At 40.5% G+C, this 26,500-nt stretch overlaps 1 protein-coding gene across 1 annotated transcript in view; it reads left to right on the top strand.

The window, feature by feature from the left end:
• The first annotated feature begins 3,841 nt into the window (after window positions 1-3,841).
• Window positions 3,842-26,500, top strand: part of GUCA1C (guanylate cyclase activator 1C) — a 35,207-nt gene continuing 12,548 nt past the window's right edge. Inside the window, exon 1 of the mRNA XM_068425488.1 lies at window positions 3,842-4,045. Within this exon, the coding sequence (XP_068281589.1) occupies window positions 3,842-4,045 (204 nt within the window). The remainder of the gene's footprint in view (window positions 4,046-26,500) is intronic.

The raw sequence follows: 26,500 nt of genomic DNA, 5'->3' as shown, positions 1-26,500 counted from the left end.
ATTTTCACACTGAGAAGCTCCCAGGCAAATTAAAACAGAAAGGGTCCTAATAAGGAAGCACTAAGCCTGTGTGAAAAAATGATGGGAAACTGCAAATAGAAACTGTACAGAAAAAAAAACAATTCACATCAATGTTTTTATGACAAACGTGCAAATTACAAAGTGGCTTTGTCTGCACTGTACCCAGACATCCACCTAAGACAAGACCTTCAAAATAGCATCATTTTGTCCAAAATGATTGCTCTTCACTCAGTCAGTCTCACCACCAGCCGGATAAAGATAAGCCAATTAAACACTCTTTGGATCATGCCCAGTGTATAAAAATAGCCATACTTCACTAGTCAGGTCAAAAGTACTTCTGGGCCACTGTCCTCTCTCTGGCAATAGCCAGGAGCATGTGCCTAGGCAACAGTCACCCTCTCTGCTTCCAGCAGCCTGCGGCCACTCAATCAAATAACAAGTTCAATAAGTGGGTTTAATGGGGTTTTCTTCCATTAAATTGTCTAATTGCTTTTTGAACTTATATTTACTTTTACGCACTTATGGTAATCAGTTCCACAGTATAATTACACAAACATTCTTTTTTTTTTTTTTTTTAAAGAAATTTGAGTGATCCTTTCTCAAATTACTTTGCAGGAATATTTCAAAGAATTCCAGAAAGGCTGTCTTGAGGTTAAGGAAAATAAGGTTTTTCTGTTCAGTGACCTGCGATTTTTATGTCCATAGTTAAGATCGTTGCCTGTCACCATAGCAAAGGGTTCAGATAAAAATTCTAAATGGTGCTGTCTTCCTACATCCTTAAAGTCCAAGCATCTTATTCCTGTTGCTTGCAGACACTGATGGTGCTAATATATAACACTGAGAGAGACTTAGTGAGAATTTTGCTATGGGCAAAAAGCTGGGGTCAGAGTTTAATCCCTTGAAGCTTCTCCATAAAATAGCTGTTGATTTCTCTGTCCTGATATCATTGTCCTCATTATCTGTGAGGATAATTTTTCAAATATTAATAATATTAATAATATTTCTCAAATGCTTCATTACATTTTCCCCTGTATTTTATGGCATTGTGCATAGAAAACTTGAAATTTGCTAGATATAGTTTATGAGAGCCTCAAGGGCCTTTATTTCACGACCTGTGTTAGCAGCCTTGAGTCACTCCCATTCCATATGAAGGTTTAAGTGCAGGTGCCGTCAGTGCTGAGAGGCTCCAGGTGATAATTGTGTTCAGAGGGAGCTAAGCACGTGGTATATAACTGATATAGGCACTCCTCAGGCAATAGGTTTCTGTGTACGACTGTGGATGCTGGTTTTAAGTCTTTGGAATTAAATTCTGGTTTTCACTCTGATGCGTAAGTTCAGCTTCTTTTTTTCTAGGCCTCACACTTCTTTATGGAAGAATTTTTTTTTCATCCTTTCTCGAAGTGCCCTGCGTTCTCAAAGTCCTGTCAGTCTCTCTGCTCTGTGTTTCTTTTCCTCTTCTATCTGCCTCCTCTCCCCTTTATATCACAGGGCCTTCACACCTACAATGCAAGTTTTTCACTACTTCTGCATCTTCCCTCATTCTACTTCTGGACTTTCCTTGTGGGGTCATATACATGACGAAATACAATCCCCAACTCACCTGGATGTGCAGATATGATAAATCTGAGAAAATTGTGCTTTAACTAGAGAAGTATCTTTTTCCTCAGAGTGAAAGTAAGGGTATAATCCCCCAGTAAAGCTATCCTAGCAGAACTCCTTTAAAAGCAGTTTCTTCTCCTACTTGCACTTAATTCTAGCTTCCATGTTCCCATTTTATTCTGGGCTATTTCTGCTCTTCAAGCCTTCTGGGTGTTCTCTCATTTCTTTTTTAATTATGACCTTTGCTGACAAACATGTCGTGTTTGATCATATGCTTATTTTGCCAAATGCTGCAGTGCAAAATTTCAGGTTTTTTCAAATTCCTCAAACAGATAATTTAGAACAACTTGATGATTATATTGAAGAGTGACTTAAATAAAATGTGGATTTCTCTGGTGTTTTAACCTTGTCTTCTGTAAGGACAAACACAACAGAGTTAGAAAATTCTTCCATGCCATATGAAAGAAATATGCATGCTTTCAAGAACTGAGATGGCTCAGTCTTTGATACTCACATTTATGTTGTCACTTTTTTCAGAAGCACATTTGAAAATGAAAATGTACAAAAAAATGATTGTAGACTCCTGTATTTACAAAAAAATCTAGTTGTCTTTGCCTTCTGAAACCTATGGTTGAAACCTTTGATTTTTTCCTTTAAATACTGCTATTATTTCTGAATAAATGGAAGTCTGAGTAACATTTGGGTTTTAAAACACTTCCTCTTTTTGTTGAACAAGTAATTTGGTAGATCTTGGAAAATTCTGTGTCAGCATTTCCAGTTACTAGCTGTTGAAAATTTAGTTTTGATGAACAAAGATAAAAGACTGAAGATTGCTACTTCAAGCTACTTTTCTTTTGCTTGCTGTTTTTGGTTATTACAAATATCGCATTCTTTGCCTGCTAGTGATATTTTCAAGTGGCCTCTTTCCAAATACCGCTTCACAGGTTTCAGATTTATTCTGGTTTTATTCAGTATTTTCCACAGGTAATTCCTGCTGCTTCTCAGTATTGCATGTCTTGACTGCATAACTGATAGCATGTTAGCAGACAGCTCTTGTTGCTCTGGGGAGACTGTTGAAAGCAGTGTAAGGAAAGACTAGAGATTAGAAAAATCACCTTTTAATGATAGCTGCAGTATATGTCACTGTTGCAGTCCTCCAGGCATCCAGGTGTGGGTTTTTTTCCCTTCTCTCCCTCCTCAGCAGCATTGCCCTGACTGGCTGCAGACTCTGCCTTATGCAATGTAGTTACAAATATGTGCTGAAAGCCTGTTCCTGTCACAGCCCAGCTTGTTCCAGCCCTGTCACCTGGCCACCCTTTATTGCTGGCCACCCTTTTTCATCCCTGCTTAAGCCGTTCTCTTGTACAACCCAATGTTTTGTGAGACCAGTCGATGCAAAATTTAAATAATGTCATCTAAAGCTAACTATATTTATAAGCATTCAATTTTACTACAAGCTTTTGCATGGATCTGTTCTTACAGTTGTTCCCAAGTGCAACCAGAAACACTCATGTTGGCCTAAGGGAAGGGAAAGCATGGGATCAAAGAGCAGTGGCAGTGGGGGAGCAGATTTTAGGACAACATTGGCTTACGTGAGACTCAGATGCTTGTAGAACTGCTCTCTAAAGACAATGGCAAGTTTTTTGCACTTAGTGTATAGCTGCTTTCAGTTTTTTCAGGTTATCCAAGTCAAATCACGTTGCAGTTTTGGCCTATAAGGTAAGATTTGGACCACAGTATATAGAGAAGTAATAAAAATGAAAAGTCTGTTGCTACAAGACAGCTGCACAAAAGGCATCCAAGTATTAAAATGGGGCTGAGGGTTTAGTTAAAACCTTGTGAATTATTAAAACAAAGGTTTAGAAACTACTCTCAAAGTCCCTGCGTGTTACTTATTCAATATTCATCCAGTTTACACAGCTTTAGCACCACATATGCCAACGCAAGCTGAGAATCAGCATCATCGGTCCTCATGCCCTGCTGAGGCTCTGCAAACCGACTGTGCACAAAGGCTGTAATTGGCTGATAAAACCATGGTACACTAAAACTGGGCACCAGTAATCTTGCTAGGGTGCTATATTTACTTAGTCTATATTGGTAGTGATCTAGGTAGTAAGAGGTTTAAAGTAGCTCTCCAAGGCAGAGTTGATGTTTGAATGATTGCTGTTGGGAAGCAAGAATGAACACTTGGACGGAGAACTACTGAACAAGGTTACCTGGTATGTTTGCTGCTATGGGTGCTGCTGGATCATCAGATGACATTAATGCTATGGAAATTCACCATTGGTACACAAAATTTATGAGGGAGTGCCCATCTGGACAACTTTGTCTGCATGAATTTAAACACGTCCTGGATCTACATGGACTTACTCCAGAAGCTAACAGCTATGTTGAACAAGTATTCCAAACATTTGACATGAATAAGGTAAGAACTCATTTCTAACTTCCTGGCTTTCTTATGGCTGTATCATTTGATGCATTCATCAGCATGTCTCAGAGGGCTGGCAGTGCTGACCATTCAGAGGTAATGGAAGTGATTCAGAGGTGATTCAATAGAAAACTACGGGCAAATAAACGTGAGTGGCAGGCAAGCAATTTTGAGCGCTCTGTTCCCAGCACATTTTGCCATTTCAAAAATAGCATACAGTCCTTCTAATACACGTTGAATAGTTTCTCATCTTTGAAACCTGGATTTTTATTATTATTTTCAGTGTGTGTTAATAATTGGAATTTTTATTTATATAACTCTGCTTGAAAAATCTTTTTTAAAGCAGCCAGTGTTTGGCTGGATCCGTAGGTATTAACGCTTCAAGAATATGCAACATACATAGACACAATATGATTCCTTCTGTTGCTGGATTCATTCTGACCACCTTCTGTGGCTTAGTTTGTTGTCAGTCAATCCCCCTTTTCCAAAGACACATCCGTCTGGTTTTGATCCATCATCCCAATTTTACTGCTTAACATCCTAGGTCATCCCAAAGGCACCCAGCAGCTGTTAGTTGCATTGAAGTCTTATGTTCTTCCACCTCGGTGTTCACACAGGTTCCTTCTAGCCATGAGACGCATCCAGAAGACCATGCCTTGTTATTTTTCCCTTAAGCCAAAATAACACTTTCTATTAAATGCTACAAAAGAAGTGGAGAGTCATCTGTAATTCCTACAAAAGTGTTTGTCCTTGACTGAAATGAGGTTTAGACTGAATTGTCATTACTACACAATCAGAGTCTGCTTCCAGCTAATAGAACAGATGGGTCCATCATGGTATAAAAACGTATTTTAAAAAAAAAAAGCATTAGTGTTCTCTGCCCACGCCATTGATCCCAATGAATTCAGAGATGTAATGAAAAATGTGTTATTACGTTACATGAATCACTTTAGTAGCAGGTTAAAACTGGTCCAAATTGTAGCCAGTACTCCTCCAGACAGTTTCAATTTCCAGAAATGGCCTTTCTGTTCTTTATTATGAAATGAATTATATTTGCTTCAGAAAACGCTGGTTTTACATCCAACCTTTAGTTTCTTGTATGGTGTCCAGTAGACTAAGAATTCCGGAGTCAGTACATTGTTACACTGTTTTCTCGTTATGTGTATTTCCATGCACACCCGCACCCCCAACTCAGTTGGCTTTTTTGGTTCTATGTAATTCTTTCTTACATAATCTTCAAGTACTGTTCCTATAAAATCAGGCTCATCGTGTGCTCTTTTCTTCCCCCGACCAATTACCAGGTGGTTAAGTATACTGGAATTTGATTAAGCAGCATCACCTAACTCAATAAATGTGCTAATTCCAGATGATGAGTAAACTTCTAGTCCATAAACATGGAATCTGACTGGCAGATATTGTCAACTTACCGTGTTCTTTTCAATTAATAAATCGATGCATTATGCTCCCCAGTAAAGATTTATCAATGCTGACTTTCTTGGGTGACACACATGGAGAGTGTCTGAGCTCATCTGAGAGCTTTTACAGTTTAGCTTTAACGTGTGCTGCAAAAAGCTCTTGTCATTTCAGTGCTCTTGAAAAAAATTTGGAAATATTTCCAAAATTTGTTTTAGACAAATACTTTCAAAACAACTAGTGACCTCAGGGTTGTTTCAGAAAACATCCAGTACAGGCAGAGAGTGCAGAATAAATTAGACATGAACGTTCACGTTACAGTTGTGAAGAATACTTTTCTATATCAAGGTTATTTAGGGTACCTTTCTGTAAGGAAAAAATATTTTGCAAATGTAGCTGGTCACTCTGTATGAAGACAAGTCTTGGGTGAACCTGGAACCTGTCTAGACGGGGAAAGAGCTCCAAACCAAAATAACCAAAATGGTGAGGAGCTTTTGAGGCTTTTTGGTTTTGGGGTTTTTTTTGGGGGGGGCAACGGGTGTTTCTTTTGATTGGTTGGTTTTTTACAAGTTCCTAAGTGCTGGGCCTCACTCCCAGTACAAATAGCTTAGCACCCAGGGAGAAGCTTGCTCTAGTTGTCTGATGAATATTAAGACATATGCCTTAAACTTGTCAGGTTATACACACATCAGAGTTTGTTACGTAGTCCTATCCATCAATCTCTGATCCCCTTCTCTTGTTTCCCCATAGCTTTTTATTGCTATATTTCAATGAACTTTCAAAGAGCAGGCATGTCAGCTAATTAGTTCCTAAAGTTTTCATAAAAATTGGCAGCTGTGTAGCAGCGACACACCCAGAATGGATGCCACACTCATTCAAAATTCAGCTTTTATTCATTGTTTAAGGCAGCAGCTGGCTGGCAAAATAATCAGGCACTTGCTTCCTTTTGCTTGGAGAGGGTGGAGCTGGAGTACCAGGGTGCAGAGGTTTAGGGGACAAAAGAGTCTGTACAAATCTAGGCTTTTGTTTTGCTCTTCCCACAAGACCTTGTTTAATTAATGTTTCATGTTAGACAGAAAAAGATGTTTCAGTGTTTTATCCGTTTGGAAGTCTTTCCACCATTTTAATGAAATTAAACATCGACTTGGCCTTTAGGGCTTCATAAAATCCGCCATAAAACTGCTTACACTAGGCTTATAACTTCATTATTTAATAATAAGCTCCCGCTACAGATCTGATATTCATTTCCAGTTCTGCAAGGCGTTGTAACAATCCTCCATTAGCTACTGTAATCTGAGGCACAGATTTTATTGTATGTTTTCTTAACCGAGCCGTTGCAGCAATAGGCCCAGGAAAAGTTATTTAGAAGGCAGGACTGGGATAGCACATTTAGAAGAGTCATATACCCGGGATTGTATAGTCCTTTTGCAGCTGGAAATTATATGAAGAACGTGGCATCTACTCCCAGATAAAAGGCTGGCAAGTTTTTCTCCTTGTCCAATCTATTTGTATAATTCAGTGGCTGGAAAGGCTTAAACACTTAGGCAAATGAAGGAAATGAACCAGAATGTTTTACCTGAATGTTCTACTTTTTTCTTCTTAATAATAGAAAAAAAAAATCTATTTTTGATGAAATAGCAACAGTATAACTACAAGATTCAGATACAACACATAGAACCTAGATAAGCTCTAGTTCAGTTTTATTTTTCTCTTGAATAGTGTCTTGTGAGAACCTCACTGAAAAGCCTGTGGCAAACGAGGACCAGGACCTCTCAAGCCACATACCAGGATTTCATAAGCTTCCCCTTTAGGATTCACACCGTGTCTGTTCAGTTTGATATGACGTGTATATTCATCTGTTGTAATGTATGCTTCCTGTGAAGTCGTTCTATGGGGCTTCAGGCTGGATCAGGGAACCAATCTACATAAGAAGAAGGAGTTGTTGGCACAGCAGCTTGCCAAGAGTAACGCCTATGGGGTTTTTATGGCTTGGCATGCGCTTTCTCAGTAACAGTATGCTCATACTGCTCTTGATCATTCTGACTATATCAACACTTCTCTAACAAGAGCATGACTTATGTGTAGTAAAATCAAAATGCATTTGTCTTCTGGATTCTGGACTTAATACAGAAATCCAGCCCAAGACTCCTTTTCATGTTTAGCAGAGTCAAAGGATCTTATTTCAAGATGACTCAGCTCTTTAAAAGTTAGATGAACCAAGTCTCTCTGCCCCCTCTTATAATTCTGTGGAATAACAACCTACCCGACCTGGTCAGCTGAAATATTTAACTCTTTCTTAACAGAATAAGCAGATTTTTTTTTTTTTTCTGTGAAAGAAACTACACATATGTCAAGGTTCTGAAGTGACATAACACTTAGAGATGCAAAAAGTCATTATTGTTCAGAATGTCTTGCCCACTGCAGTGCAATTATATTTTGAAGTTGAAAATTGCAGAGTTAGTTGGGGGTTTTTCCCTGAAGTTTCTATGCTATTTTTCTTCTGTTAGAGGATCAGATTTTGTCTACTGCCATGAAGGTAAAAATCACTGCCAGATCTTTGACATTACTGGATGAAGAAAAGAATTTGGGATTTAACTTCTTGCAGCATGTATTTGGCATTTAGGAAGTGAGATTTCAAGCAAATAATAGACTTTGGTGTGCTGCAAGCTTCTCCCTGAACTTGAAATTGCTGAAGGTGCCTCTATCAGCTTCCAGTTTCTACGATACTAAAAGTGCCATGCTTTAAATATTCAGATTTCTATCACTGTATTATCTGAAAATCCATCACTGAGACTGTGTGAAGAGAAAGTGTCTGTTAAGTGGATTATGCAAATGAAGAAATATGATTATTTTTTAGTGCCTCCCCACGCTCCTACTGTTTCAGAATTATATAAATAAGGGCGTGTTCCTAGTTCTTTTTACCTTCAGACTGTACAAAAGGTATTTACCACATGTTTGGTTTAGATGGGATGTTAAGTCAAATTCAAAGTATCTACTTTTAATTGAAGAGTCATGAAGAGTCTGCCTTCAGTTAAAAAGTCCCCTTCCTGAATTTCACTAGCTCACTATATCCTTTCTTCAGGTTCTGGTGTGTGAATTTCGCCAGTTTTTGTATTTAAACAACCTGATGTTTCCTGTGAGAGATTATCAGAACATTTGTTTTCAATGCTGATGTTATGATGCTGTATGGTCTGTTTATATATTATCTTCCTCCAGCTGGATAAACACTTATTGGCACACCCCAGAGTCACCATGAACATCATTAGCATTTTGCAGGAGTATTGTTTTCCAAGGGGCTGAATGCAAAGCGCTCCACACAAAGCACAGCAACACCATTTCACAGTTTGGGAAGCATTCAAAGTCACCTTAGCTAGCACATTTTTAGTGCAAAGCATTGTAAGTTTAGCAAGAGTACCAAGGCTGCAAACCTGGCATAGGATCTTGCACAACGTGAACATAAATTTCATGTGTTGTCTTCAAGAGAGCCCCTGCAGAAGCAGGTTGAGCCCTGGGAACGTGCTGAGGTGTCAAGGTAGCTCCGGCCAGAGAGAAAGACCTACCTACTAAGTCCGCTTGCATTCAAACAGGTCACAAAGGATGTTCCCATGGAGTTTCTATTTTTACCTAATCCAGATCTGCAGGGATCTTTAAGAGGTTTATGGTAGTTTTACAGCTCCTGGTTTGCGGTTGGGTTCTAGCTGGAGGTGAGCCAGGGAACATAGCAAACCGTGCGGCGTGGACGGAGAGGAAGGGTGGACGGTGCTATGGGTGCCGGGGAATCAACCGAGGATTTTTCTGCAATAGACAACAGTCAATGGTTCAAGAAATTTATGAGCCAATGCCCCTCTGGGCAACTTACTCTCTATGAGTTTAAGACAATGCTGGGTTTACGTTATATGAACCATCAAGCAAACAATTATGTTGAGCAGGTGTTTCGTGTCTTTGACTCGAATCAGGTAAGAAAGTTTCTTGGACTCTTTTCGCCATGAATTGTATGTGTTAGCATGAACTGTAGAGGACTGTGGCCTAATGATATTAAATAAGAAGTGGTAGGTAACTGGGAATTGCTTTTTTTCCTCATTAATTTCCAGGAACTGTGCAGAATTACTTAAACTGAGAAAACTCCATTTGTTGGACTCTTCTCAATGTCATTTAGGTTGTTTAAGAGAAGAGCTCTTCAAAAACCTACTAAACAAGTTTGATTCCTTGTAGGTGGGGCTGGCTGAGAGTCTTAAAACCCTCATGTTCCCCCCTTTCACTGCTGGAAGGTTGTGTGAATATTTCTGTCTTCACTCTCCTTTTTAAAAATTATTTTCCCCACCATTTTCAAAGCAAAGTCTCTTCAGATCTATTGAGCTGTGTTTTTGGACAGTTACAATGAATCTTTTTTTTTTTTCTTTATTTTATTATCACCATTTTTCTTCTTATTTGGAAAGTTTGTAAAAGAGTAATACAGCCATTTTACTTCCCTACCCACCCTTTAAAAAAGCAACTTTTAAAGCTGAGCAGTGGAAGAAAGGTAGACTTGAACTGTTGCATAGACCAGAAACCAGAAGACCATGTTACTTCTTCTTCTAACAGATAAATGGAAAGAATCAAGACATGCAGTGAGAAAAGTACAGTCAAAAAACAGGAACAGGCATGAATAAGATAAGTAGATACCAGCTTTCTAGGAAGGGGAAAAAATAAGTGAAATGTAAAACAAACAAACAAAAAAATCAAATTAACAAACTTAAGGCACAAGCATAAAGAGATGGAAATCATAGAATCATAGAATGTCCTGAGTTGGAAGGGACCCACAAGGATCATTGAGTCCAACTCCTGTCCCAGCATAGGACAACCCCAGAATTCACACCATGTGTCTGAGGCATTGCCCAAATGCTTCTCGAATGCTGTCAGGCTTGGCGCCATGACTGCTTCCCTGGGGAGCCTGTTCCAGTGCTCCACCACCCTCTGGGTGAAGAACCTTTTTGTCGTTATATTTGTCACGGCGGTCAAATAAAAACAGGAGACAGAAGGATAGTTTCAAGCAGGCAGCAAAGCAAGAGCAAAAGCAAAAAGAGCGCCCGTGTTTATTTTACTCCCTGTTTTATATCTTCCCCCTCGAGCTGGCTAGCTTTATGGTTGGTTGCACTCGCTGTTCACGCGCCCAACCACAACCGCTGACTGGCCGTCACATGCCAGCCACGAGTCCATAGTTGGCAGCTGGAATATCACTCTGTATCTTGTTTTTCTCACGTCCTGTTTTCTTGCTAAATTCCTCTTCACTCTCAGGTTTAACCGTTTCGAGGACATAGCTCCATTTCTTCACGGTCAGGGCCACCAGCAGCCCAGTCCAGTCCCTCACCTTTTCCTAATATCTTCATACCCTTTTTATACTGTGGCGCCCAAAACTGCACACTACTCAGGGTGAGGCCGTAACAGTGCAGAGTAGAGTGGGACAATCACCTCCCTCGACCGGCTAGCAATACTATGCTTGATGCACCCCAGGGCAATAACGTTCAAAGAGCAGAAGGAGGAAATAGTACGTTAATTGAAACCCTTGTGGAACTGAAATGCAAGCTGTGGAGAGAAAGTGTTGAAAGGTAGTTTAAAATCTTAGCGAGAGATTCATTTTCTGTCAGAAACAGAGCTCGGACAAAAACAACATACGGGAATAAACGTGGTCGCTTGCTTAGTTGCAGTAAGACGGAGAAGAAGACACTGGCAAAGGCAACCACAAGACCCAGCCCCTCAGGGTGTCTCTCAGCAGGGCTTGCCTCTTCCACTGGCCCAGAAAAGTACTTGGACAGGGATTACTAGACAGAAACATCGCCACGCTCTTCAGCCTGGAGAAGAGGAGGCTCAGAGGTGACCTTAGTGCAGTCTACAACTACCTGAAGGGAGGTTGTAGTGAAGTGGGAGTTGGCCTCCTCTCCTCGGCTACTAGCGATAGGACAAGAGGACACAGCCTCAAGCTTCGCCAGGGGAGGGTCAGGTTGGACATTAGGAAGAATTCCTTTTCAGAAAGGGTTATTAGACATTGGAAGGGGCTGCCCAGGGAGGTGGTGGAGTCACCATCTCTGGAGGGGTTTAAGAAAAGACTGGACATGGCACTTAGTGCCATGATCTAGTTGACAGGGTGGTGTCAGGGCAACAGTTGGACTCGATGATCCCAGAGGGCTCTTCCAACCTGGTTGATTCTGTGAACCGCAACAAACCCTTGCCGTGCTAACCAGAGCCACTAGGAGATGCAAGCTGCTCAGCGTCTGCTCGGTTTGGGAAAGACTTCAGACACTTAGAAGGAGAACATCTCCAATCAAGACAATGGTACCTAATTAGGGAAGACAGCTTTTCCTTTTAATTAGATGTTTACTGATCTCTCTCTCTATTGGCTCAGTTTTCCCCTCTTCCAAAATGCTTAACTTAGTGGATTTTATAGCTGGGGGGGGGGGGGCGGGGGGAATAAGGATGCTTTAATACCCAAAGTTCTTCCAAATAGTTGTGCTGTGTAGGCAGATAAAAACAAGAAGTTGGGATTTAGAGTTGTTTAAGGATCTATGTGTAACATTATTAACTGGAAAAATCCCAGTTGTCTAAGCTGAAATCCTTCATGAAAAGAGCCTGTGGCATCAAAACGTCATTGGGGTGGGGGTTAATTCAAAGATATTACCCTTAAGACAAAGATTTTGGGGGACTTTTGAAACAAGAATTTATTAACTTAAATTATTTTTTATAAATTTAAACTAATGGTAGCTGCAGATGGTTGGAAATCCAGTATTTTTTTTTAATTTCAAAATTAAGTATTTTTTGTGGGTTTTTTTTCCCCTCCTTCCTTCCCAGGTTATCAGCATGCAAAAGTTCACAGGTTTCATTTCTTTTTATTTCTCCCAGTTGGAGTCAGGACATTTCATTGGCCTCTCAGATCTTTCCTGGATGAGAGGACTCTTTCCCTTCATTTCTAATAAGACCACTTAGAAGTAACAGTTTAACAGTCATGACACTGCCTTTCTGTCCTTAGTCAACCTCTGCCAGTCCCACTTGCTGTTCCTTGATGCCCACAACGCAAGGCACAGCCCAAGCTGTTGCCAACCCTGAGTTCAGGAAAATCAGTGAATTTGCAATATCTACGAAAAGAAACTATTCCTGATTTATCCTCCTGACGAAGGAGGATGCAGCTCTTTGGCAAGTAGAGACCTTGATGAAAATAACAGCTTCAGGAGCGGGCCCTCGTTACATTAAGTCTTTAACTCCAAATGGAAAATGTAAAGTAGGTATCTTGGAGCACTTCCCATAATCATTAGATGAAAACAACTGCACTACAAATGGTTCTGTGGGAAGTATAAGACTTGTTATCTCATTATGCATGGTCAGCTGGTTATTTATAGATACCGCTGTAGTGTGTGTGGCTAACACCCACAAAATCACATCTGTAAGAGGTTAGCTTGATGACAAAAAAAAAGCCTCGGCTAGACTGTGCATAACTAAGATAAGCAAAACTGCTTATCTCATCACCAGGACATGCATCATTGTGCTACACTCATAATCTTCATGTTGGGAACAAAGAAGCACTAGTGCAAAAAGGAATTGGACATAATAGGCTTCTATAGATGTATTTTTAAATGGTCACTGTCTTCTGTCTCATTTTTAAATCCATAAACCCACGAGATGATTGTTTGTAGAAATGTGGTAGCAGGCACGCAAGGAATGTGATTACGAACTAACAAAGTTGTGCCAGTGCTTGATCAGTGTTTTCCATGAGAGAATAATTAAGCAATTGTACGTATATTCCCACACACCTGGCTGGGTATGCCATGGTTAAAATGCCATAGAAAGTAGCTATGACATTTCTTTTCCTCACCCCAATGCTTGAGTTAGCAAGAACTTGGTGAGTCCTCTCCTTTCAGGCAGGGACATTAGAGGTTGCATCCTACTAGAAACTTGCCTCTTTGGGGCAAAAGCTTTCTGATTTATGAAGCAGAGGAAAACAACCCTTAACAGCAAGCTACCATTCTGATGAAGATACAGGAGGAGGAAAGGCTAGCTTGATCCTCCTCCTTGTAACATGCATAGGAGGAGGAAGCAGAATTTAGAAGCTAAACACTCATTCAAATAGTTAGAAAAGTGTAGGGTCGGCCATAGGGAGACAATGGTGATGCTTGGGGCCTCACAGTTTGGGACTTGGAAAAAAAAAGTTAAAGCCTCCATGGGGTAAATTTTCTGACCAGGATAGGCCGTTCCAGCTCTTCCTGCAGAATCATTTCTACAATTTTGTGTCTTGTCCAGATGACTCTCACTCATTTGGCAGTCTAGGTAGTCCCTCTGAAAGCACCTCATGCAGGTGTGCTTGAGCTGGGAGGTAGGTTGCATCTACCTTAAGAGATGTAAATGGACTCTGAAGCTCGCTAGAGATGAGGAGTAGCCATGTGCATGAGGGGAGCTGGCAATGAAGTTAATAGAGGGAGATCACAGAATAAACCAGGTTGGAAGAGCCCTCTGGGATCATTGAGTCCAACCGTTGCCCTGGCACCACCATGGCAACTAGACCATGGCACTAAGTGCCATGTCCAGTCTTTTCTTAAACACATCCAGAGATGGTGACTCCACCACCTCCCTGGGCAGCCCCTTCCAATGGCTAACGACCCTGTCTGAGAAGAAATTCTTCCTAATGTCCAACCTGAACCTCCCCTGGCGAAGCTTGAGGCTGTGTCCTCTTGTCCTATCGCTAGTTGCCCGGGAGAAGAGGCCGACTCCCACTTCACTACAACCTCCCTTCAGGTAGTTGTAGACTGCACTAAGGTCACCTCTGAGCCTCCTCTTCTCCAGGCTAAACACCCTCAGCTCCCTCAGCCGCTCCTCGTAGGTCAGACCCTCCAGACCCTTCACCACCTTGGTCACCCTCCTCTGGACTCGCTCCAACACCTCAACATCTTTCTTGAAGTGCGGGGCCCAGAACTGGATGGCAGGATAGGGGGAAGGAAACTGTGCTCTGAAGTCAGCTGGCTAGACTGGGACATGGGAACTCCTGCAATGGTGCTTTCTGTGGTCCTGCCCAGGTAGCTCCCCTCTGCAACCAAAACAAGTAGTGGCAGATCTCTGTGTGCACTCAGCACTGGTAGGACCCAGCATCTGCTCGCACTGGAGTGTAGAGAAGGGATGGAAGAAGAGAGACGTGGCAAAGCCCAGAAGCATGAGCTGAATCATGCAGGAGAGAGGAACGGCGTTTTTCAGAGCAAACGGCAGGTGGAAACTGCTGAGGAAGGAAAAAGGGAGCGAGGCTGAAGCGAGCCAGAGTAGATTAAAAAATCAAGAGCAAAAGACAAAAAATTAATTGGCAAAGGTGACACCACTTTTAGATAAAAAAATTTGTAGATAAGCTTCTAATGCATTTAAAACTTGGCATTTGCCACTTCAAGAGCTAGCAGTTGCCTTTTTTGTCTTACACTTCAAACAGGTAGCGTTCAGTTGAATCTGTCAGAGTGGGAAGATGTCTGACCTCCTTATTTCACAACACAGGGATTTAGTATCTGCTGCCTACAGCCAAGTTACCGCTGCTTTCAGAACACCCAAGAGAATGTCACCTTTATTATTTTACTTTTCTGCCATTTTTTTATATCAAGCTAGTTCCTGATCACCCTGCTGTGAAGTTTTTTCTTTAATAAAAAAAAAAGAGCAACTGCTCTTTTCAAACTCTGTCAAAAGACTACCTCAACTGATGAGATTTTATACCGTTTTCAGAGCAGGATTAATGAATCTGATTTTTTTTTCTCATGTTTCCCTACAGAGACAGTTTTGCTTTACCTGCAGTGTACATTTTCTGTGTACCCCAGGTTCTTGCAGTTTAGCAACAGTCTCTCCTTGAACCAGCAATCTTCTTTATTTCAGGACTGTCATTTTCAGTGCAAATACATAGTCCCACTGTTTGTATCTTTTTCTTAATTCCAAGAATATTGTACAGGCTCCAGAAAGCTGCTTGGCATCTTTAATGTAGAACTCAACAGATACTGTAATTTTAGCTTCATCTTTTAGCATCAGTTCAGTTTGCTACAGACAGCTCACTTGGAACTGCTTCACTAGGCTTCCTACACACAAACTAGTCTCTGTACCCATTGATTCAGCGTTCTTCAAAATGGTTTTGCTATATTAATTTCTTCAGTTCAGCTCCACATTGTTATGAATTTTTCTATATATATTTATAAAAGTAGAAATGTTCCATTGCTGTCGGCTTCAGGAACAGGTGATTTCTGTAGAATTTCTACTATCTCAGCAAACATTTCGTCTGTGAGTTTATTAAGTGCTGTCAAATTATGCAGTGGGTTATAAATTTTAGCCTTTTTGTGCTCCATGAACCTCACTTTCCTTTTTTTTGTCAGGTGTAATATTAGCTATTATATACTATTCCAGTCCTCCACTAGTAGTGAGGGATGCCATGAGGCTGAAGTATAAATCACTTTTTCCCCCAGGCTTTTTTTGCTGTCTTTTACAGGTATTTTAGTTATTTTTATTAATCTAGAGGGATCCTGAAAACAGGTATTAAAATTCAAGCTGGGCTGATTTTAAAGTAACAATCTCTTGTAAGTTTTTTACCAGAATGTATGAAATCTGACAAAAACCTGACTCCTAAGGCCTCATCTTTAAGTCAGTGCAGCGGTCTCTCTCATGTGCCTCAGCCACCACGGGTACACTTCCCCAAGACTTGCTGTTTGGAAGTAAGTGGCAGGAGTGTGTTTTTCAGGGGGAGACTATTTCACAGAATCAGCCAACCAGGTTGGGAGAGACCTCTGGGATCATCGAGTCCAACCGTTGCCCTGATACCACCATGTCAACTAGACCAGGGCACTAAGTGCCATGTCCAGGCTTTTCTTAAACCCCTCCAGAGATGGTGACTCCACCACCTCCCTGGACAGCCCCTTCCAATGGCTAATGACCCTTTCTGAAAAGAAATTCTTCCTAATGTCCAACCTGAACCTCCCCTGGCGAAGCTTGAGGCTGTGTGTGAGACAATAGAAGTGAGGGGAGAGGGATCAGTAGATGTGAGCATCTACTCTACTTAGGCGTTCCCTACGCCTAAGTGGGATCCTGTGAACAGTGCTTGCACAAGGTCCTGTGAAGAGATGCAAGAGAGTTGTTACTGTCCAGGTGGAAAAGACAAAAGAGGAAGGATGACTAGCACTGGGTGAGTTACTGATGGACAGTTCATACCTGATCATATCATGTAAAGACTGCAGCCTGCCTAAGTCCCGTTCCTGGTGCACTGTCTTTGGTGTTTGACACAATGGCTGGTCATTGCTTTAACAGCAGGGCGTGATGGCTGAAGAAGAAAATTCAGCATTTTTGTCAGACTGTGCATACTCAAGAGGTTTGTCTGCTTTCTTCCTTGTCCTCACTTCCTTTTTCCTCACCCCCACTGCTCCAGCTGGCACTCGCCTGCAGATGAGATGTCCACACGAGATGTGTCCCACTCTCCCTCAGTCACTGGGATCACACAGCAGCTCTAGGGCTCAGAGATGGTCTCTGAGGGAAAGGGAACACACCAACTACCCAGTTTGCTGTATGTTCTTTGCCTACTGAACCAGTTTTGGCTAACCGATGGCAATGTCTGTATCTTCCTGTTTAATCTTCAAAAGTTCATGGGCACTTAAGGAGCGTTCAAGCTTTCTTACTTCTATGCCACATTTTGGAGTTCATGATCTTAAACTAAATGAAGTCCTTGCAGAGAGAGCTGTACCATAACCCGTTAAGAGTATGGGAGTCCTTCTCAAAAATCGACCTGATCCTATAAGATATTGATTTCTCTCTGGCTTAAGGCAGGCTGGAGGGAGGTTGCCATTTTTCATGAGTCACTAAGCACCTCACAGGACTGTGCTCTTTAACTCCACTGTGTTATAAATGAAAAGCACAAGTGAATGGGAGTGTCTTGTTCTTACATGTCTAACATCCTCTAGTTTTACACTGGTATTTATAGCTCCAAATTTGTCTGTCCTATAGTAATGCTCCTGAGCTGCTCATCTCCTTGTATAGAAGTCAATCAGTACAGAAGTATTAATACCTAACCCCTTCCATGACCTTACAGAGAAAGAAGGAATTCAGCTGCTGGAAGCTGTAAAATAAAAGCAGGACTACAGCACTGACCAACAGCAGGGAAACTTGTATTTAATTCACTTACCAGACCACGTCGATTCTTGTTAAGTTACTGTAAAAGATTCCTCTTCCACTCAGGTTCTGTCACAAGGCTGGTGACCAAAATTGCGTGTTTTATCCGTGGATCCATGCTGAGAGGGAGGAAATAGGGTGCAATTTCATACAAACACAAGATACCACACACAATATTTATGACAAGTGCCTCAAGGAGGGGTCTGGTTTTAGAAAGGCTTAATCCACCTACAGCGGAAAGAATGTAATAGCAAGCATGGCTGTTTGCACTCTCAACCTTTTCCACCCTTACTTACATCAAAAGTTGTAGCTATTCCTTATAGCCGATCCAGGATTAGACTTTTATGTGTAGCTAAAGGTTTGCATATAATTCCAAGTCAACCACTTTGAGGATCTCCTCATTTTTCTCTTTCTAATATGCATGTTTGCATGCAGTAGGAGAATCTGGATTTTCATGAACTATAATTTGAGCGTGGCTCTATTTACTTCTAATTTCGCCACATTCTGAAATCTCATCTGGTTTAGAACTGGGCATTAAAGGTAATCTCACATGAGTACAGATAGTCAGCAAATAAAAATAGAAACTTACGCTGTAAGAGGTTTACTGTGGCCATTTAAATGCAGTATTTGTCTGAGTTCTGGTCATGAGCAAGACTCTGAACCTGAGAGATATCAATGTGAACAGAAAAAAGAGAGACTTTCTGCGCAATAACATGGGTGCCGTCGAATCATTACCAGGTGATGGCCCTGCCCCAGAGATGCACCATTATTACAGCAAATTTATGAGAGAATGCCCATCTGGGCAGCTTAGTCTGCACGAATTCAAGAAACTCCTGGACCTTCAAGGGCTGGATCCACAGGGAGATATATACATTAAACGAGTGTTTGATATTTTTGATCTGAACCAGGTAAACTTTCTTTTCTTTATTTCTTTAATCTCATACTATTGTTTTGTTTGTGAGTTGTAGCCTGCAGGCTCTTCAAAACTGCTTTTGTGGACAGGGTTGCCATTATGGCGCGCTAGAGGTGGAGAAGTGGGACTGTGCTTTGAGGGCTTTGAGTAGGACTCTTGTTAGTACTTTCCAGGGGCACTTAAAAAATGTCAAGAAACAATTCTGAAAATGAGACGTAACCTGCAGTTCAGTGGTTGTTCTTCTATCCTTTGCTTACCCTGTGCTTGTATATAAGCATATGAAAATATTGGTATGCTCAAATACAAAGTAAGTTTTTGCAACAATGTTGGACAGAGGGGAAAAAACATGGTCTGCACTTAACCAGTGATGCAGTACAGCATAGACAAACAGATTTGTCCAAAGTACTGTACTGAACCTGTGGCAGGGAGGAAAACGTGACTCGGGTGAGGGGATCACACACAATGCCCAAGTTACAAGACCAGTCTACTGAATGAAGAGGTCAAGCAGCTTCTCCAGGCTGTATTTCTAATTGACACCTCCCTGCTACTGCGATAACTGCTTGTGATTGCCATCAGCTCTCTGTAATGTAGTAGACTCCCAGACAGACATTATATATTTTTCTTAGGTGTACAGACAAGCCAAAGCCATGGTCATCTGGTATTTGTGTGTAGCACCTTTCACTAAGCATAAAAGACCTTAGACCATGTGGTTGTGGAGGGAGACGGCAAAAGACATCAGAGGATCTAACAACTGACAGACTGGCAGACAAGTGTGGGCTGTTGTCTAGGTCTGTCTTGAGTGCTGCCTCATGCTCGTAAGGTCCTGGAGCTGGCCACCTTGGCCCTCCACTCACTGCAATGCTGGAGTGTCCCAGGGCACTGCCTGTGGACATATTCTGCAGAATTATGCAGCCTTCGGATTTGTGAGACCTTCAGGTTCTTGATTAATGTAAAAGTGAGGAGAGTGGAATAAAAGCAGGTTTCAGCAAGAGCATTTGCTCATCTTTAGTTGCTGTGGCAGTGGCCAAACACACTTAAACCAAAATGGGAACCCTCTGCTGATTGTTGCTTCCCTAGCTGGTGTTTCAGGGTTGCGTCCCCCTGCTCTGCACTCTGTCATCACTCTCATACATGAAGCAATCAAGTTGCCAGATAGCAAAGCAACTTTTCCCATAAGAAGCAGAGAGCAGATGCTTGGGGGGACTTAATGCATGTGTTTTAAACATAGAGGGACAGTATGTATAGTGCAAAGGACAGAGAGGCAGGAGGAGCTGCACCAGGATTGTCAGCTGGAGAACATGTTGTCTTTTCAGCATGGCTTTCAGGATCACCATCCTGAAAGATCTCAGCTGCTTCATTCGTATGACTGAACTCCCTCTTTTACCAGGAACTTTCTTACTGCGTCTTTCTGAACTTTACCTTATTATTGTCTTCATCCTCATCTTCCTCAGATGAACCAAGATCAATCAAGGCTAAAGGATGGAAAAACAGGGTAACAACTAGGAATTCAGTCTCACAGAAAAACTGCTTCATCACCCACCATGTTTCTAACCCTCATACCTTCCAGGAACACATCAGTGTCCAGCACCAGCACCTCACCATCTGCCAAACAGGGACTGGGCCACTCAAGTAGATCAATCTATGCATTTGACAGCCTTCACAGCTCAGGACTTTGCCAAACTACCACATGTGTGGCCATTGGCAGAGATTGTGATCCTTGAACACCTCTTGGAGGGTCTTAGCATAGCACCTCTTCCAGTCCCTATAGATAGGATCCTTTTTTTTTCAGGTGTTTCATACTTAGGTTTGCTGAAAATTTCAGCTCTCTGTGTAATGTGGGGTTGAGCTGTGGTTACAGCAAGGAGACCCCTGTGCATTAACTTCCAAGCTAAAAGAAAAACGAGGGGGGGGGAAAAAACTCAAACAAACAGAAAAACGAAGTAGAGGAATGTGTATTAAAGCAAACAGCCACTGGGAATCAAGCTAGAGTGCAGCAAAGCTCAGAAATCCATGCTGATCACCAGCCTGTGAGCATTTGTAAGGCTACGTTAGGCATTGAGAGGATGAACCTTGCTAGGGAAGGGTGTCAGGCAAACAGAACTAAATCCGGCATATTTGAGCCCAGCAGCGATTTTTATTCAGAATAACCATAGAAAGAAACAATTTAAGATGTAGGATTTATATCCTAAGCCCATGACAACTTTTTACAGAGCTTTACAGATCTGTTGTATTTTAATCTCTGTTCAGTATAACGATTGCACTTCCATTACCATACAGCCTTTGCTTCTTTTTCAAACATTGTTAACAACACTCTGTTTTCATAAGTTTAATTATATATTTTTCCTTTATTACCAAGACTAATGACCACTATTTCTAAGGTATACTATTAAAAATAACAAGCATCAACGAAACACTTTTCAAGTACACGGCTATGATGCTTTTCATGTGGTTAAGCTGGTGTCCTGGTTTCATTGGGATTTGGTTTCAGTTTGTGGCCAGCCATGGTGATCAGGGCCATTAGCAGCTCAATCCAGGGCAGCTGACCCAGGCTGGCCCACAGGTGTGTTCTGTATCATTGACATCAAGCTCACTATAAAAGGGAGGGCTTGGGGGGGAGAGGTGGGGCTGGTTTTGCTCTTCTTTCTTCTGGCTTCACCTTTTCCTCATTGCTGGTGGTTGCTACTCCTGGACAACCTGCTGCAACCCTGTAGCTAAGTATACTTTTGTGTGTTTTGTGTTAGCATTTATATTGGCTTCTTTATTTTATTAAAGCTGTTTAATTTTAACACATGAGTCTCCCTCTTTTTCCCAATTTCCTTCCTCAGTTGGGGAAGGGACATTGGGTGAGAGCAGAACTTTTATTGTTTAGCCCTGGGTGCGGGCTGAACAAAGACAGCTGGGAACAAAGTGGCAACAGCCCAGCCTCTTGGGGCAGGAGAAAGGAATGTTGTATGTTATTGATGAGGTAGAATAAGAGGATCTCCCTATTCCCTATGATCATTTTTGTTGTACACTTTTTCTACAGCTTTTTCTTCTTGCTGGGGTTTTTGGCAGAAATGTAGGCTTTGAAGTACAGGTGTGTGCAGAGTGGTCAATGGATGGCTGACTGGGAGTACCACACTGTGGGCTCCGACATGTCAGCTATGATTGTACAAATAAGGGGTCATTATCTTTCCACGACATTATGTAGAACAAATGTGCAATATTAACCAGATGATAATCTTTCATCTCCAAGCCACAGAAGTTGATGGATACAAGTGGTTGCATGTATAATGCACGAATTCAGAAATAACTTGGTCATTTGAGTTTTTGCTTACATTCACTTTCCTTCAGTACTCTAGCACCTTCTCAGGTATGTAGATCAAAATTTTATTTCCTTTGCTATTGTATTCTTGACTGGTTGTTGCTTTCTAATAAAGGGGCCATCATTATGAGTGAGTGGTGAAGATTACAAAACTTCTTGATAGAAATTATTTCCTTTCTCTTATTAGTACCCTTTATATACAAGTGCTGTTTAGCAAACTTGAACCTTCTCCCATGCTTCCCCCAGGAGACTTTTACAGATATGACGTGATTTTTTCCTTATGTAACTTTTTGTGGTCAGAAAATACCACGGTTTAATAGTGAGGCTTTTACAGTTTAAAGTTGTTATGACTTCTATTGCTGAAGCTTATATATAAAAGCATATAGCTTGGGGATTAGTTTACGGTTGATATAAATCTAAAGGAACTCATTCTGGAAAACAAGTAATTTAATATCTTCTACACTCAGTATAAAATATATTTTTCTCATGTAGGCTTCTGTTTTCTCACAAATAGAAATCTGCTCAGAAAGCTGTGCTAAAGTGTTGGGCCTGAGATTAATCTACAATTCCAATTATAGCAGCCTAATGCTCCTTGAGTTAAGGTTGGGGTCATCCATGCTTGGAGGTATTCTATCATAGAATAAGATGATAAAACGCTCTTAAAAGGTGCATAGACTTTCTCCTCTGTTTATGTTTAAAACCTCTAGCAGGTAAGGTGTGGAATATTAACCTCACAGGATGCCAATGGGACTTGAGGGGCTGGGGAGTGTAATTACAGTTGTGAATTGCATTTCACCTCCTTGTTAGCCTTGCTGCTTCCAGCTGAAGCCTGTTACAGATATCCTTCTCCTACTTAGGATTTCCATTTGAAAAAAACATCTTGCCAGTAAACTGGAAACAGTTAAAAAGGAATTACAGCAGCAGCATGGTAGGTTTTTTGACAATTTGTGATAGATTGAAAGCCTAGTCAAAGCTTGCTTCACTCAAGTCATCCACACAAATCCCAACAGGAATTCAGTTGCATGACAAACCTTATCATTCCCTGGATTTCTTTAGGTTGGAGATAAGATGCTAGTGAAGTTTGAAAGTTCTTCATCATTCTTAGCTCCAGTGAAAAATTAAGATGCTGAACATTCAGAACTGTAATTGCAAAGTTAACTTCCCTTGAGATTATCACAAGGACTGCAGGAGGTAGCATTTAAGCAAACATTTTATTCATGACTCATACATTAATACTTGTAAGCATTATTTATACAATGGCATTGGCGGTATAGTAAACGGTGGGTTTATCTTTTGCCACAGCTTTCCAATGAAAACCTTCAAAAATAATGTTTTTTTATTAAAATACAAGTAGAACGCAGTTCATTTTTTAAAAGATTCCCTTTATTATGTCATTTGAGGGAAAAATTATCTCAGTCTTCTTCACCCTTAAGCTATTTGTAATACAAAAATGAAAAAGCTGCAACCACATACTTCATTCCTCCTGGTTTTTTTATTCCCTCTGCATCTCAGTCCACACATAACTGTCATGCAGTCCTAGCTCATGCAGCCTACTGATGAATTTTAGAGAGGAAACAGTTATGTTTATCTGAAATACTTCAGTAGCTGCCAAGTACACTGATGTATAGTTGGTTTTCTGTGAGAATATGTATCATCTTTCAGAGAGATTATATCCTTCAAAATGAGGTTACAGCAATGTTAAAGGAGAGAGCATATCTAGAAAAATAATGTTTGGTGTATCCATAATATATTGGAAGTGTTAGTTGCTCTTAAATAGAACTAAGGAAACATTCTGTACTCAGCACTGTTACTGTTTAACACTTATTCTAAAAAATCTTCTTCCTTTAAATCAGAAACCCAGGTCATTGTTATCCACTTCCACTGGCTTGCAGATAGATTTTGCCACCATTAAAAATAAAAATTGAACACTCTAAGAATTGACTGATTGATTGGGTTCTTATGACCTGTGAAGGGCAAAATTTGCATAGCCATTTAACAGGTGAAGCAATGGACTGAAAATGGGATGCTGCTATTGTAGTCCTCTTATTGCTCATTTTGGCATTAATTGAAACTAGCGACAGGAATAAGTGTGTTGCTTTGTAAGAAAATCACATTTTAAAAGGTAGGATATACTGTGAAGAGTAAAGAAGATCAATAGGTATGTGGCACCAAAGGAAAATTATGCAAGTTCAAGGATTTTCTGCTAATATTTTGTAAAGCATTTGAGAACCCTCAACAAAGAACAGTATTTTCTGCCACATTTCTTATGCAGAGATAAAGTTGGCAGATGCAGAAAAATGGACACTCCACAGCAAAGAGTTTAAGAATTCTTTAGATAAGGATCCACCAACCGATGTCAATCTTTAACCATCTTTCTAGTTTGTGCTTTTTCATTTCAGATTTAAAGTAGTTCTGTGATATAGTCAATCTGATATCATTATGCAGATTAGAACTATAAAAAAGATTTTAAAAGGAATCCATTTTAAAATCTAAAGAAGAAAGTTAAACCAAGCTGTTTGATGTAGAACAAATAAGGAGTGCAAAAATGTGTTACTTCAGTAGAACTTTGCTGTGTGTCGAAATGACTACGTAGCAATGCAAACTAAATCTCAAGCTACATCTTTTTTTTTTCTTTTTTTCCTGAAGAATAAGAGTTTCCCTTCACTCCTCGTACTGTCAGCACAATGCTGACACATGTTGGGAGGCAGGCCACCATTCCATTCTCTCTCATCCCAGCTCCTTCCCCACTGTCCTGCTGTGTCTTTATAGTTCCGATTTTCAAGTAGACTTTTCATCATCTCATTCTGTGTTCTGGCTATAAATAGATGTTATCCGCTCTGGTTATAGAGACATGAATGGGATTAGCCAATTATGTCTTCTCAGGTATCGTAGTAGAAGGAAATGCGAATTATTTGGCCATGAAATTCTCTATGAAAGCAGTGGTTGCACCTCATTTTCCAAGAAAAGCATGCAAATGTTCACAGAAAGATATATTATTTTTCAGAGATGTTTTGATGATTAGTGTAACTCATTCTTCACTGGACTTTCAGTTGTTTTCTCCCTCCTTAAGAGGGGGAGTTTTCCCCCTTCCTAAGAATTGTGAGAGCCAGAGGGGTATTATTTTCATCAGTATGAGGCAATTAGTTGTTAGAGATTCTACTGAAGACATTACTTTGTTAAAGGTTGACATGGCCCAACCATGTAACAGTTCCCTAGCACTATGTGATAGCTGTCTTCTATGTTCTTATTGAAGGCACGAAGAGCTCTTAAAAGATGAAATAAAATGACTGATGGTGAGCAATGCTTCAAACGCTACCTGGAACCTAAATATTAAGTGTTTCCACCTCTTGTTGGATTAATTATAATGGCTCAGGGCATCTTTGCTAACTTTCCTTTGCTGGAAAATTTGATCTTCTGTTGGGCTTCCTTTCTCAGATTGTCTTGCTCTGATGTGTCCTCAGCACACGTGGATAGCGCTATCACTTTGCCCAGAGAAGTCTAACTCTTGCTTTTTCTGGTTTTGAACCCTTTTTCACTCTCACAATCGCTTCTAATTAGTCTCCACAGCAAGAAATACTTAAAACTTACTTTTCTTTCATGACAGTCATAGCTATCACATTGTAGAGTCAGCAATAAAAGTCTGTATGTCAAAAAATTAATCAGCTTCTAAACCAATGGCTAGAAGACAGTAAGAATCAAGGTATCTCTCAGCCAGAAAGAATTCTTCTGTCATAAGTAACAAAAATCTACAGCTCTTCCTTCCTGAAAAATTCGGGCTTTTTGGAGTTGATATGTACATGTAAAAATCCTTTTCCCATTAGCTTCTGACCCAATCCAACAAAAACAACAAAGCCAAACCATTTGCTTCTCCTTAATCTGGAGTAATGTTGCATAAAATAATCTCAAATGTAAAGTAACTAGCCTGATTACTGTAAATAAGGAGGTTAAATTATGCTTTGCTGTGTTCAAGGCAGTGTAGTTACGTCATTTTTGTCAGCATGCTTAAGTGCCTTTGAAAGGTACTGTACCCTTATAAAAAATCCCATGGAATAGAAACTGTTCTACGAATATTTCACCTGATTCCATGAAACACTACTCTTACTTATGTATAGACTATCCTAAATAATGTCTTTGTTCTACTTCTTAACTACCTCCAGAATTATTTTATATCCAATTTTATATATTGACTCCAAAAAGGAATCTATTACTTCGTAAGGATTTCCCACAATTATTGGTGCAATATCACAATCTTAATTTTGTTTTCTAGTGGTTCATCACAGGATTTACTACTGCGATAGTACTAACTTATGCTATAATAATGTGGCGTTATCACCTAAAAGCCTACGTTAACATTATCATTAAAATCATCCCTTGCTTAATGTCAGTACAGTTGAATTCTTCACTGTAGGATCTGATGATAGGAGTTATGATCTAAAAGTTTTAGAGCAAAGGTAATTCCACTGTAGTGGCGCAGCACCATCACGTCTGGAAAATGAATCGCTGCATTGGATACAGAGAAATCAGAGGCAAAAAGTGCTGCCAATAAAAATTAAGCACCTAGAGGTTCGTTTGGTCAAGTGATTCTTTGCCATGGATTAAATTTGTATCGCATAGTTTTTTACTGAATGTCCTGCAGAAACAAATTCAGTAAAACTCAATGTGAGGCAGTATACGAAGGGAGGAATCTGAA

This window comes from Nyctibius grandis, chromosome 2, assembly GCF_013368605.1.
Source record: "Nyctibius grandis isolate bNycGra1 chromosome 2, bNycGra1.pri, whole genome shotgun sequence".
In the NCBI taxonomy this organism is placed as follows: domain Eukaryota; kingdom Metazoa; phylum Chordata; class Aves; order Nyctibiiformes; family Nyctibiidae; genus Nyctibius; species Nyctibius grandis.
The sequence above is the reverse complement of the archived record's forward strand: the minus strand, read 5'-3'. Positions and strand labels throughout refer to the sequence as shown.